At 46.3% G+C, this 14,317-nt stretch overlaps 1 protein-coding gene across 2 annotated transcripts in view; it reads left to right on the top strand.

The window, feature by feature from the left end:
- The window catches only part of P3H2 (prolyl 3-hydroxylase 2), a 285,452-nt gene that overhangs the window by 238,301 nt on the left and 32,834 nt on the right, over positions 1–14,317 (top strand). For both annotated transcript variants that reach the window (XM_075340475.1, XM_075340477.1), the window contains one exon: positions 13,594–13,721. In XM_075340475.1, the coding sequence (XP_075196590.1) occupies positions 13,594–13,721 (128 nt within the window). The remainder of the gene's footprint in view (positions 1–13,593; positions 13,722–14,317) is intronic.

The following is a 14,317-nucleotide window of genomic DNA, read 5'->3' as shown; positions in this document are numbered from 1 at the left end:
TGGTCGGGGTCCGATGGCCCTGCCTGTGTGTGCTGGCTTCACTTTGCTTCCCGGTCGGTACCGGCGGGCCAACGCCCGACCCCGGTCCTACGGTTCCGCGTTGCTCCACCACTCCTGCAGACGGCCACCACCGTCTGCCAACCTTGCTGTCAGTGCCTGGGCTCCAACCTAGACACCCAAGTGTTTACTCCTTTCACTTTGACCTCCAACACTAAACTGCCCCTGCTCACTCACACTTTTCCCGCCCCCAGGCCTGTGAACTCGGTGGGTGGAGCCAACCCCACCCGGTGTGGACATCAGACACTGGAGGGAGGCAACAAGGATTTTGTGTGTGACTAATGTTACTGCCCTAGGGGTGGGGGTGTTTGTGTGTTACCTGTGACGACCTGGCTAGTCCAGGGCGCCACATTCCCCCTTGGTAAAATGCAGACTGTCCGCGGGCTGCCTGTCCATCACCGGTTTTATTTTTGTTTTCAAAACTGTAGAAAAGGGGATATAAATAACATTTAACAATCAACATCTCAACATACGCATATTTGTCAGGTCAATTTTAACGTTACACATAAAAACATTTTTATTACTGACGGACGAATGGACGTCTTCCACTCTCCCACCCAAGCAACCTAGCCCTGATGCTGCCCCTAAGAAGTGGGCGGCACCCCTTGACCCCAGTCCAGGTTTAGGCTGCCCGAGCGGGAACGGGTACGGTGACTCGCACCCGGATGTCATTTCAGGGGACCTTACGTCCTTGGGGGACCCCTGACCCCCAGAGGATGGCCACCGGTCCTGGTGGTGGCCGGGCCCCAGCCTACTCCGCTGCGGGCCCTTCCTCCAATCTGCCTCTCCGGAGGCGGCACTGATGGAAAATCACCCCTCAACTTATTTACAAGCCCACAAGTTCGTGGGTGGCCTGCAAGTTCTCGGCCTTGTCCATGAGCAGTTCCTCATGCATACTTTAAACATATAATGTCCCTCCGGGGACAACTTGCCGGCAACGGCCGGGATAATCACTGCAGACAATCAGGTGAAACTCGGTTAATTTTCTGATTCATTCAAACTCGGTGCTGAGGGTCCCAACGGGGACAACTGCATGCAACGGTGAGCCGCTGCCACTACGTGGCACACTCATCCAGGACCTCTTCCGGCTCCATATCCGGACGGCTCGGTGGAGGGAGGGGGCTGGGGCCGCATCTGCACTCCGCGGCTCTCCCTTTGCTTTACATCCAGGGCGAACCAGCCCCTCTCCCCGCAGTGTTGGGTGTACGTTACCAGGTCGCCCGGCAACAGATCGCGACCTGGGTGGCCCGTGGGGAGGTGCGAGTTCACATCGCGGTGAGCCACAAATACTTCGGCCTCCAGGCCCGGGTCGTAGATGAAGCCGAACCCTCTCCGCTGGTCAAACTGCCGGACTTGGCCCTCGTACACCGGGCCCCGCATCCGAAAGGTGGCATGGCGGAGTGCATCTTTCTTCTTAATCACCCTCGCCATCACTTCGGCCCTCTGCTGCTCCCTGGCAGCAATCTCCCGGCCCAACTGGTTTGGTTCCCTGTCCCAATAAGGGGCGTTGGCAGACTCCTGCACTCGGGTTGGACCCCGCTGGACCGAACCCACACCGGCCACGACCGGTACTCTCTTGTGGGGGTCCTGCGGTGACATAGCCTGAACTGCCGTTGTGCAGTGACGACCAGGTGCAGCCTCAGCCGAGGCGCGGGAATCAGGGACTGCTGGCCTCACCGTTTGGGCCTTCTGGCCTGCTGCGACCGGTTCTTCCACGACCGGGCGGACTGCAGGAGCCGGGACGGCTTCAGGTGCGGCCACTTCCGGGGCCGATGGCTCCTTGTCACGGACGGGCACCTCCCACAGAATCTTCCATGGCAGCTGGAGGGACTCAGGCCGTTCCCGGACAATGCCCCCAGGCCGGTCCTCTAGGGTGGACGGGCTAGCTTCCGCTACCGATGTCGGTGGTAGCAGACCGAGCGGAGGGGCAACAGCAACCGATACGGATAGCGGGGGAGGCAGGAGGGTGAGCGGACGCAGGCCAAGCCCCTCAGCCGCAGCGGCCGGTCCTTCTCGAAGACAGGGGCGTGGGTCACTTACCCGCTCCTCCAACACTGCCTCCACCTCGCGTTTCCGCACTTCCTCCATCTCGGCCACCCAACGCTCCATCAAAAACCGGACCTGGGTTTGAAGGTGGCAGCACATCTCTTCGGTCCGGGCCTCCACCCACGCCGCCGTTCCTGGTGCAGACTCGGGGATCTCGGCATCACCGGACGGGACGGACATGTTTGCTGGCAGACTTCCAGGAACCAAATGTCTGCAGAGTCCTGGCGTCCCCGCTTTTATAGCCTCGGCTACATCAGGCAGGTTTTCACCCGCCCCCCCTTGGTACTCTTCAGCACTTCCGTTTCTTGGGGGCGGGGCTTTGCTCGAGCTGGAGATTTTCGCGCCAAAGATGGCGGCGCTTCAAAATTTTCGTCCGGACGCCGCCGGCGGAGACCACAAGGCGCACTTCTACTGGTAAGTAGATGGCTCAATACTGTTCGTGACGCCAAGTTGTCGCGGGCGGAGGGGACGCGCTCGCCACGCTCGGGTCCGGCACTGCTGCGGCTGCTGCTCGGTGGCTCGAGCGGTGGGCCGGATCCGGGGACTCGAGCGGCGCTCCTCGCCCGTGAGTGAAAAGGGGAGGTGATTTGGTTTGGGGATTTAGTCCGTGACACCACCCATGGGTCGTGGTGAAGATGGGCACCACTGCTGCTGGTGACGGGGATCCCGGGAGCAATGTTAGGGAGCAGCTGGGATGTTGTTTTCCCCCTCCGTGGGTAGGGGCCGGTGGTCCCGGGGGCCCGGTGATGTGATGGGGAGGCAGGGTCGGTGAGGTGCAGGGTTGCAGGGACAGCGCGGCGCAGTGCACAGGTGTACTCCCTCAGCAAATGAGGCACAAAGTCTCCGATAAACCAAACGGCTGGATGGACGGGTCCCGCGGCTGGCTGCTGTGTCTTTCTCTGGACAGGTGATGGTGGCTGTCTCTCCCTGCACCTTTGTGTCCTGTGTTAACTACGATGGATTCCCAACGGTAGTCCGCTCCCCAGTGTATAGGTACTGGAGGAGCCCGTTTTGCCCTCAGATGCTGGCCCTTGGGTCTCTAGCCGTTGGCGGTGGCTGTATACCCTCACGGTGTGGACTGTTGCCTTCAATCGGGACTTTTGCTGTTAAGAAACCCCTGGGGTTCCAGTCACATTCGGATTTGACTGTTGTCGGCGGCTCCAAGCCTGGTCGGGGTCCGATGGCCCTGCCTGTGTGTGCTGGCTTCACTTCGCTCCCCGGTCGGTACCGGCGGGCCAACGCCCGACCTCGGTCCTACGGTTCCGCGTTGCTCCACCACTCCTGCAGATGGCCACCACCGTCTGCCAACCTTGCTGTCAGTGCCTGGTCTCCAACCCAGACACCCAAGTGTTTACTCCTTTCACTTTAACCTCCAACACTAAACTGCCCCTGCTCACTCACACTTTTCCCGCCTCCAGGCCTGTGAACTCCTTGGTGGGTGGAGCCAACCACCTTGGCTCCGCCCCCACCTGGCGTGGACATCAGACACTGGAGGGAGGCAACAAGGGTTTTGTGTGTGACTAATGTTACTGCCCTAGGGGTGGGGGTGTTTGTGTGTTACCTGTGACGACCTGGCTAGTCCAGGGAGCCACATGTGGATGTGGCTTCGGTACTTGCAGTAACCTCAGCCTCTGGTTTGCTAGCTGAGCCTTGTTGTTCTCTACTAGTTGAGGGGCCGTTCCCCTTTGCAGCCTAGTCGCTCCACTTGGTATGCCCGTTGTGGAACAAGACCACGAGAATGTATGGCGCACTTCCATGGACTCTAGGACCCCTTTTCTCCTTTTGGTCCTAGGGTGAGCTTCTTCAGCTCAAGTCCCCTAGGACCTGTCTGCTGCACGTCCTACTACATTCTCCTCCTGACTTTTTCTGACTAGTTTCACTTTCTCCACACAGTTCTAAGTGTCCACCCACTAACTAACCCCACCTCCAAGCTGGTCAACCGAACCATGGCCTGATGAGCTGTAGCTAAATCAGGTGTGAGTGTGTGTGTTGCAATCTGCAGCCTCCTCCTTACCAGGGTACGGGGTCCCACACCTCTGACTGAGGTGTAGTTCCTCTGTGGTGACTGGAGCCTCAGGGGCGCCACACTACCTCTACAGGCCCACCATAGCAGTCAGAAGAGGAGATGAAGGCTGTGGTGCCAGGAATCAGGATTAGGTGAGTATAATCTTTATTGTTTTTTTACATTATATATTTGTGGGGGCCATAATAGAGTGTACAAGAGGCTGTGGATGCCATCATACTATATATAGGGAACTGTGGGGTGCCATGAAACTATATATTAGGAAAAATGTGGGCCTTAATGATGTATATAAGAGTTGGTGGGAGCCATCATACTATACAGTGCTGGCCAAAAGTATTGGCTCCCCTGCAATTCTGTCAGATAATACTCAGTTTCTTCTTGAAAATGATTGCAATCACAAATTCTTTGGTATTATCTTCATTTAATTTGTCTTCAATGAAAAAAAAAAAAAATTGTCAAAAAGCCAAATTGGATATAATTTCACACCAAACATAAAAAGGGGGGGGGGACAAAAGTATTGGCACTGTTTGAAAAATCATGTGATGCTTCTCTAATTTGTGTAATTAACAGCACATGTAACTTACCTGTGGCACCTAACAGGTGTTCGCAGTAACTAAATCACACTTGCAGCCAGTTGACATGGATTAAAGTTGACTCAACCTCTGTCCTGTGTCCTTGAGTGTACCACATTGAGCATGGAGAAAAGAAAGAAGACCAAAGAACTGTCTGAGGACTTGAGAATCCAAATTGTGAGGAAGCATGAGCAATCTCAAGGCTACAAGTCCATCTCCAAAGACCTGAAAGTTCCTGTGTCTACGGTGCGCAGTGTCATCAAGAAGTTTAAAGCCCATGGCACTGTGGCTAACCTCCCTAGATGTGGAAGGAAAAGAAAAATTGACGAGAGATTTCAACGCAAGATTGTGCGGATGGTGGATAAAGAACCTCGACTAACATCCAAACAAGTTCAAGCTGTCCTGCAGTCCGAGGGTATAACAGTGTCAACCCATACTATCCGTCAGCGTCTGAATGAAAAGGGGACTGTATGGTAGGATACCACTTCTTACCCCGAGACATAAAAAAGCCAGGCTGGAGTTTGCCAAAACTTACCTGAGAAAGCCTAAAACATTTTGGAAGAATGTTCTCTGGTCAGATGAGACAAAAGTAAAGCTTTTTGGGAAAAGCCATCAACATAGAGTTTACAGGAAAAAAAGAGGCATTCAAAGAAAAGAATACGGTCCCTACAGTCAAACATGGTGGAGGTTCCCTGATGTTTTGGGGTTGCTTTGCTGCCTCTGGCACTGGACTGCTTGACCGTGTGCATGGCATTATGAAGTCTGAACACTACCAACAAATTTTGCAGCATAATGTAGGGTCCCAGTGTGAGAAAACTGGGTCTTCCTCAGAGGTCATGGGTCTTCCAGCAGGACAATGACCCAAACACACTTCAAAAAGAACTAGAAAATGGTTTGATAGAAAGCACTGGAGACTACTAAAGTTGCCAGCAATGAGTCCAGACCTGAATCCCATAAAACACCTGTGGAGAGATCTCAAAATGGCAGTTTGGAGAAGGCACCCTTCAAATTTCAGGGACCTGGAGCAGTTTGCCAAAGATGAATGGTCTAAAATTCCAGCAGAGCATTGTAAGAAACTCATTGATGGTTACCAGAAGCAGTTGTTCACAGTTATTTTGGCTAAAGGTTGTGCAACCAAGTATTAGGCTAAGGGGTGCCAATACTTTTGTCTGGCCCATTTTTGGAGTTTTGCATGAAATGATCAATGAGTTGATTTTTGCTTCATTCTCGTTTTTTCATTGCAAGCAAAATAAATGAAGATAATACAGTCATATGAAAAAGTTGGGCACCCCTATTAATGTTCAACCTTTATTCTTTATAACAATTTGGGTTTTTGCAACAGCTATTTCAGTTTCATATATCTAATAACTGATGGACTCAGTAATATTTCTGGATTGAAATGAGGTTTATTGTACTAACAGAAAATGTGCAATCTGCATTTAAAACAAAATTTGACAGGTGCAAAAGTATGGGCACCCTTATCAATTTCTTGATTTGAATACTCCTAACTACTTTTTACTGACTTACTGAAGCACTAAATTTGTTTTGTAACCTCATTGAGCTTTGAACTTCATAGGCAGGTGTATCCAATCATGAGAAAAGGTATTTAAGGTGGCCACTTGCAAGTTGTTCTCCTATTTGAATCTCCTATGAAGAGTGCCATTATAGGCTCCTCAAAACAACTCTCAAATGATCTGAAAACAAAGATTATTCAACATAGTTGTTTAGGGGAAGGATACAAAAAGTTGTCTCAGAGATTTAAACTGTCAGTTTCCACTGTGAGGAACATAGTAAGGAAATGGAAGAACACAGGTACAGTCTTGTTAAGCCCAGAAGTGGCAGGCCAAGAAAAATATCAGAAAGGCAGAGAAGAAGACTGGTGAGAACAGTCAAGGACAATCCACAGACCACCTCCAAAGACCTGCAGCATCATCTTGCTGCAGAATGGTGTCAATGTGCATCGGTCAACAATACAGCGCACTTTGCACAAGAAGAAGCTGTATGGGAGAGTGATGCGAAAGAAGCCGTTTCTGCAAGCACACCACAAACAGAGTCGCCTGAGGTATGCAAAAGCACATTTGGACAAGACAGTTACATTTTGGAAGAAGGTCCTGTGGACTGATGAAACAAAGATTGAGTTGTTTGGTCATACAAAAAGGCGTTATGCATGGAGGCAAAAAAACACGGCATTCCAAGAAAAGCACTTGCTACCCACAGTAAAATTTGGTGGAGGTTCCATCATGCTTTGGGGCTGTGTAGCCAATGCCGACACCGGAATCTTGTTAAAGTTGAGGGTCGCATGGATTCAACTCAGTATCAGCAGATTCTTGACAATAATGTGCAAGAATCAGTGACGAAGTTGAAGTTACGCAGGGGATGGATATTTCAGCAAGACAAGGATCCAAAAGACCGCTCCAAATCTACTCAGGCATTCATGCAGAGGAACAATTACATGTTCTGAAATGGCCATCCCAGTCCCCAGACCTGAATATCATTGAACATCTGTGGGATGATTTGAAGCGTGCTGTCCATGCTCGGCGACCCATCAAACTTAACTGAACTGGAATTGTTTTGTAAACCGGAATGGTCAAATATACCTTCATCCAGGATCCAGGAACTCATTAAAAGCTACAGGAAGCGACTAGAGGCTGTTATTTTTGCAAAAGGAGGATTTTCAAAATATTAATGTCACTTTTATGTTGAGGTGCCCATACTTTTGCACCTGTCAAATTTTGTTTAAATGCAGATTGCACATTTTCTGTTAGTATAATAAACCTCATTTCAATCCAGAAATATTACTGAGTCCATCAGTTATTAGATATATGAAACTGAAATAGCTGTTGCAAAACCCCAAATTGTTATAAAGAAAAAAGGTTAACATTAATAGGGGTGCCCAAACTTTTTCATATGACTGTAATACTGAAGAATTTGTTATTGCAATCATTTTCAAGAAGAAAATGAGTATTATCTGACAGAATTGCAGGGGTGCCAATACTTTTGGCCAGCACTGTATATAGGGAGATGTGGGGTCATAATGCAGTATATAACAGGTTATGGGGGCCATCATACTGTGTATTTAGGGAGAAGTGAGGACATAATACAGTATGGCTATGTGCGCACGCTGCGTTTTTTTGACGCTGCGTTTTTGTGCGTTTTTGGCCGCTAAAAACGCACAAAAACGCACCTGCGTCGAAAAAAAGCATCAAAAAACGCATGCGTTTTTACCGCGATTTGGTGCGTTTTTGGCTGCGTTTTGCTGCGTTTTTGATCTCTGCGTTTTGCTGCGTTTTCCCAATGCATTGCATGGTCGAAAACACAGAAAAACGCAGGAAAGAATTGACATGTCCATTTTTTTTTTCAAGCTCAAAAACGCAGCTTAAAAAAACAGTTGTGTGCGGACAGCAAAAATGAAAACTCATAGACTTTGCTGGGGAAGCTAAGTCATGCAGTTTTGAGGCCAAAAACGCACCCGAAAAACGCGCAAAAACGCCGCGAAAAATGCACTGTGCGCACATAGCCTATATGTGGTTGTAGGGACCATCATAATATATATAAGGAGAAGTGGTGGCCGTAATACAGTATATAAGGTGCATAGCCCAAATTACACTATATAGAAGGTTGTGGGGACCAAAATACAGTATATAAGGTGCTGTGGGGACCATCATACAGTGTATAGGGAGCTTTCAGGACCATCATGCAGTATATAGAAAACTGTGGGGACCATCATACGGTATATAGGGAAATGAAGGAACCATCATACAGTATATAGGGAGCTGGAGGGACCATAATACAGTGTACAGAGAGCTGTGGGGACCATCATACAGTGTGTAGGGAGCTGTAGGGGCCATGGTACAGTGAAAAGTGAGCTGTGGAGACCTTCATATAGAATATTGAAAGCTGTGGGGACCATCATTTGGTGTATAGGTAACTGTAGGGATCATTATACAGTATATAGGGAGCTGAAGGGAGCATTATACTGTATATAGGGAACTATGGGTACCATCGTACAGTGTACAGAGAACTGGGGTGACCAACATACTGTATATGGGGAGCTATGGGGACCATCATATAGTATATATAGTTACATAGTTACATAGTTACTTAGGCTGAACAAAAGACCTAGGTCCATCTAGTTCAACCTTCGTCGACCAGTTCTACATTTGGTCACTAAGTCATTTAGAACTGGTGGAGATGGAGATGTAGGGACCATCATTCAGTGTATAGGGAACTGTAGGAACTATTATACAGTGTGTAGGGAGCTGTAGGGACCATCATACAGTGCATAGGGAGCTGTGGGCAATTTCATACAGTATATGGGAGCTATAGGGACTATCATACAGTATAAATTGAGCTGTAGGGACCATCATACAATATATAGGGTACTGTAGGCACCATCATACCGTATATAGAGAGATGTAGGGACTATCATACAGTATATAGAGAGATGTAGGGACCATCATACAGTGTATAGAAAGCTGTGGGGACCATCAGTGTACAGATAGCTGTGGGGACCATCATACAGTATGTAGGGAGCTGTAGGGTCAATCACACAGTGTATAGGGAACCACACTCCCTCGTTCACCAATTTATTAATTAAAATTAATTCCAGGATGTCCCGACGTAATCCAAAGTGTAATATCCCACTATGCCCATCGATTCCTATGGTGCTGTGTTCTGAGAATGTTCTTAGAACAAGGCTAAATAGGTCTCTCCCGGTCAGTGGCAGCCCGGAATTTCTCACAAGCGGTAACATCAGTAACATCACCACTCATCAGGAATTGCAGTCTACGCTGACCGTCAATGACCTGGGGAGTATCGTTCTGAGAAAGTTCTCAGAACGCAACTCCATAGGAATCGATGAACATCTTGGGATATTAGTCTTTGGATTATAATGGAACTTCCTGGATTTATTTTTAATTAATAAACTGGTGAACAAGGGAGTTTGGGGTAGTCTTTATTTACAATTGGATTACATCGGAACTTCTAGGATTTTTTTTTATTAATAAACTGGTGAACCAGGGAGTGTAAGGAACTCTTTATTCAAATAAACTTTTTTTGTGTGTGTGTGTGTGTGTGTGTGTGTGCGTGTGCGTGTGTGTGTGTTTTTAACGCTTCATTTACCAGGTTAGTAATAGGAATGTCTGAAAAATGCCTATCCAATACTAACCCCCAGACTTGATGCCAGTCGTGTATTCACAAATGACGTTAACACTAAAAGTATTACTCCAATCCCCACCACACCAGGGCAAGAGCCAGGCAAGCACCAGTATTAGTACATCTAATGAATGCACCACTTCTATAATGGGCCTTCCAAGGCTGATAATACCAGCCCCTAGCTACCTGCTATACCTTGGCTGGTTGCCAAAAATAGGGTGAAGCCTACTAAATTTTTTTAAATTATTTATTTAAATCATTTAAAAAAAAAGTCATGGAATCCCCTCTCTATTTTTGATATTTTGATAACAAAGCAATGTAAAGGGTGGCAGCCCGCAGCTTCTGCTTTACCCCTCAATGGTTATCTAAAATAAGCTATACTTCACATCTTTTTTTTTTTAATTTATTCTTTATCCGAATTTGTTTGCAGGATAATTTACCCCATTTTGCTTCCTTTTCCAGCCCCCTAACCCTTACTACAACCATTTTACAGGCATTTTACAGCACAGAAGTTCTAGTCTTCATTGACTTAAATAGGGTTTGCCATCCGGAGTCAAGTTCAGAAACAAGAACTTCCAGGGATCCACTCATCTCTAATCATGACTCTCCCCTATAACAGTTGATTTAGATAAGGATTCAGTGGGTGTTTTTGTTCATGGAAAGATAAGCCGCCCCCAGAGGAGTCTGGCAGTGGCTCTCTCATAATACTGAATACTGGAGCCCTAAGCAGACTGAGCACTCCTGAGTCATGAGTCATACAGATAAGGCCCAGTCACACTAAACAACTTACCAGCGTTCCCAACAACGATACAACCTGATAGGGATTGCTGGTAAGTTGCTAGGAGGTCGCTGGTGAGATGTCACATTAAGCGACGCTCCAGCAATCCCACCAGCAACCTGACCTGGCAGGGATCGCTGGGGCATTGCTACACGGGTTGCTGGTGAGCTGTCAAACAGGCAGATCTCACCAGCAACCAGTGACCAGCCCCCAGCCAGCAGCGACGCGTGGAAGCGATGCTGCGCTTGGTAACTAAGGTAAATATCGGGTAACCAACCCGATATTTACCTTGGTTACCAGCGCACACCGCTTAGCGCTGGCTCCCTGCACACCTAGCCACAGTACACATCAGGTTAATTACCCGATGTGTACTCCGGCTAGGTGTGCAGAGAGCAGGGAGCCGGCACTGACAGTGTGAGAGCGGCGGCCGCTGGTAATGAAGGTAAATATCGGGTAACCAAGGTAAGGGCTTCTTGGTTACCCGATGTTTACCGTGGTTACCAGCATCCGCAGAAGCCGGCTCCTGCTGCCTGCATATTCAGTTGTTGCTCTCTCGCTGTCACACACAGCGATGTGTGCTTCACAGCGGGAGACCAACAACTAAAAAATGGTCCAGGATATTCAGCAACAATCAGCGACCTCACAGCAGGGGCCAGGTTGTTGCTGGATGTCAAACACAGCGACATCACTAGCAACATCGCTGTTATGTCACAAAAGTCGTGCCTCAGCAGCGATGTTGCTAGCGATGTTGCTTAGTTTGACGTGGCCTATACCTGCTGGCTAAACAATCTGCTACACCATTGTTTGCCCAACAACTATCTATTGTGTATGGAGCCCCTAATCTTATAAGAAACAATAAATGTGATGGGCTTAAGGTCTTCATACACAGTAGATATCCCCCAACAGATGATTTAAACCCCAATATCTGACAGATAATTTATACCGCTAAAGAAAATGTTCAGACATGCTCAATTCTTCTCTACCCTGACATCATCTGCCAGGGAAGACATAGGATACCCACATACACCTTATACGGTTAGCCTGTCCTGACGAAATTGGCAGTTCGGCTGACATTACTTTACACAAAGAAACAACAGAATTAAATATAACTAAAAAAAAAGTATTGAGCAGCAAACATCGCGCCCAATTTATCAAGACCAGCGCTGTTCAAATTTAGGTGCAACTTTGGCGTCCCCTGCGGGGTATTCTGACGCTGCTCTGTTGCCGACTTATTACTATTAATCTAAGCCGACAACAGTGCACAGGAACACAGCAGAGACCAGCCCCAGAAACGAGTGTCACTGATGATGCTGCGTTTCAGGCAGGGGGCAATCTGAACCCTTGAAGTAGCTTAGTTTGAGTATCCCAGCATGCACTGGTATTCTCAAAAGAAGCGTCATTAGATAGGAAGAAATTTAAAAAATACAATAGCATAGGTATGTTTAATGCAAGTATAACATAAAATATCTTAGATTATGGCATCAAATAGATAGGAATTTAGGAAAAATATGGTTTGGGCTACCCCTTTCATGAATTGGGCCTATTGTAAATAGCAACTGAAAATAGCTAAACATGCAGTATGATGGCTTATTACAAGGACTGCTTCATACAGACTTTTTTCATAAATTTGGAATCCTGTTGCCAAGGTTTTTTAAATATACAGATGTAGCAAAGGTTATCATGCTTCACATTACAAATACCTTGTCACAGAAAATTTTCTCTCTAAGGAGGATTAAGATAATGTGATAATGTGACTCTGAAAAAGCCACTGAATGCTGTCTAGTTAACTGTTGAATTACACTAAGTTCACACACTGCGTTTCTTTGACGCTGCGTTTTTGTGCGTTTTTGGCCGCTAAAAACGCACAAAAATGCACCCGCGGCAAAAAACGCATGCGGTTTTACCGCGATTTGGTGCGTTTTTGGCTGCATTTTGCTGCGTTTTTGATCTCTGCGTTTTTCTGCGGTTTTCCAATGCATTGCATGGGGGGGAAAACGCAGAAAAACGCAGGAAAGAATTGACATGTCCATTTTTTTTTAAGCTCAAAAACGCAGCTTAAAAAAAAAGTTGTGTGTGGACAGCAAAATTGAAAACTCATAGACTTTGCTGGGGAAGCAAAGTCATGCAGTTTTGAGGCCAAAAACGCACCCCAAAAACGCCGCGAAAAACCCACTGCTTTGTTATATGATAGGTATAGGTAACCTTTGCTATATCAGTATATCTTACAATTAGAAAATGTAAAATCTATATTCTAAGACAAGATTATTGCCATGCGTTTTCACTTCATGGAGAATGATGAGGCATACTGTATATTAGTTCACTTGTATATGGAATTTCATGTATTCAATTATTGGGTGTTTGTCACCTCAAGCAGATTTTAATATGTCCTATTGCAGTATCACCCCATATAGTAACAGTGTACAGCTGAGCATTGCTATGATCAAGTCTCCGTATATGCTACTGACTTCTCCTTTATAATAGGATTTTATTAAACAAGGAGCTACATTAAAATCACAGAATGATCAATGATGTGTTGAAGGAATAACGTTTGAAAATGAAATTCCTTGCATGCATTCCTCTAGTATTCTGCTGCAGTATGGTACAATTCTTGTCATTTGTTGCCCTCTGGTGGTCATACCTGGGAGATACAATTTAAAAAAACACTACTAAAGTACTACTACATTTTACTATCCAGATTTACAAACTGCAATTGCATTCTTCTTTATATGTGAGGTACTTTAATAATCAACGAGATGTATCATTCACACATATTCCCCCTTTTACCAGCGCTTCTATCTGTATTATACAGCTGATGGCTGAAATTATATAGAACCAATACATGTGTATTTCTTCATGATTACTCGTACGATGATTGTATATACTTTAGAATGTAGTTTTCTCTTACAGTTTTATTTCTGACAAGGAATAGCAGTATATTGGATAAATGATTAATATCATTTCAGGAGGATCTCTGGTGTATGATGGAATAAAACTTGTGCACACTTCTGAGTATCTTAATGGTACTCAAAGAGTCCAGCTGGATGATGTTATATCCGAGGAGGAATGTAAAGAGCTTCGCGGAGTGGCCAATGTAAGTTCAGAAGTCAAAAATTGTCTCTTTTTCTACTGTGTGGCAAATATATAAAACATAATTATCTCCCAGTCTTTATGACACATAATTACAATGGCATGCAAAAGTTTGGGCACCCCCGGTCAAAATTACTGTTATTGTGAACAGTTAAGCAAGTTGGAGATGAAATGATCTCTAAAAGGCATAAAGTTAAAGATGACACATTTCCTTTGTATTTTAGGCAAAAAAAAAAATTGTTTTAATCTTTTACATTTTAAAATTAACAAAAAAAGGTAAATTGGCTGATGCAAAAGTTTGGGCACCCTGCATGGTTAGTACCTAGTAGTACCCCCTATGGCAAATATCACAGCTTGTGAAAGCTTTTTGTAGCCAGTCAAGAGTCTTTCAATTCTTACTTGAGGGATTTTCATCCATTTTTCCTTGTAAAAATCTTCCAGTTCTGTGAGATTCTTTGGTCATCTTGTATACACTGCTCTTTTAAGGTCTAACTACAGATTTTCAATGATGTTCAGATCAGGGGACTGTGAGGGCCATTGTAAAACCTTCAGATTGCACCTTCTGAGGTAGTCTATTGTGGATTTTGACCTGTGTTTAGG

Source organism: Anomaloglossus baeobatrachus, chromosome 3 (assembly GCF_048569485.1).
Source record: "Anomaloglossus baeobatrachus isolate aAnoBae1 chromosome 3, aAnoBae1.hap1, whole genome shotgun sequence".
In the NCBI taxonomy this organism is placed as follows: domain Eukaryota; kingdom Metazoa; phylum Chordata; class Amphibia; order Anura; family Aromobatidae; genus Anomaloglossus; species Anomaloglossus baeobatrachus.
This window is presented reverse-complemented; position numbering and strand designations above follow the sequence as displayed.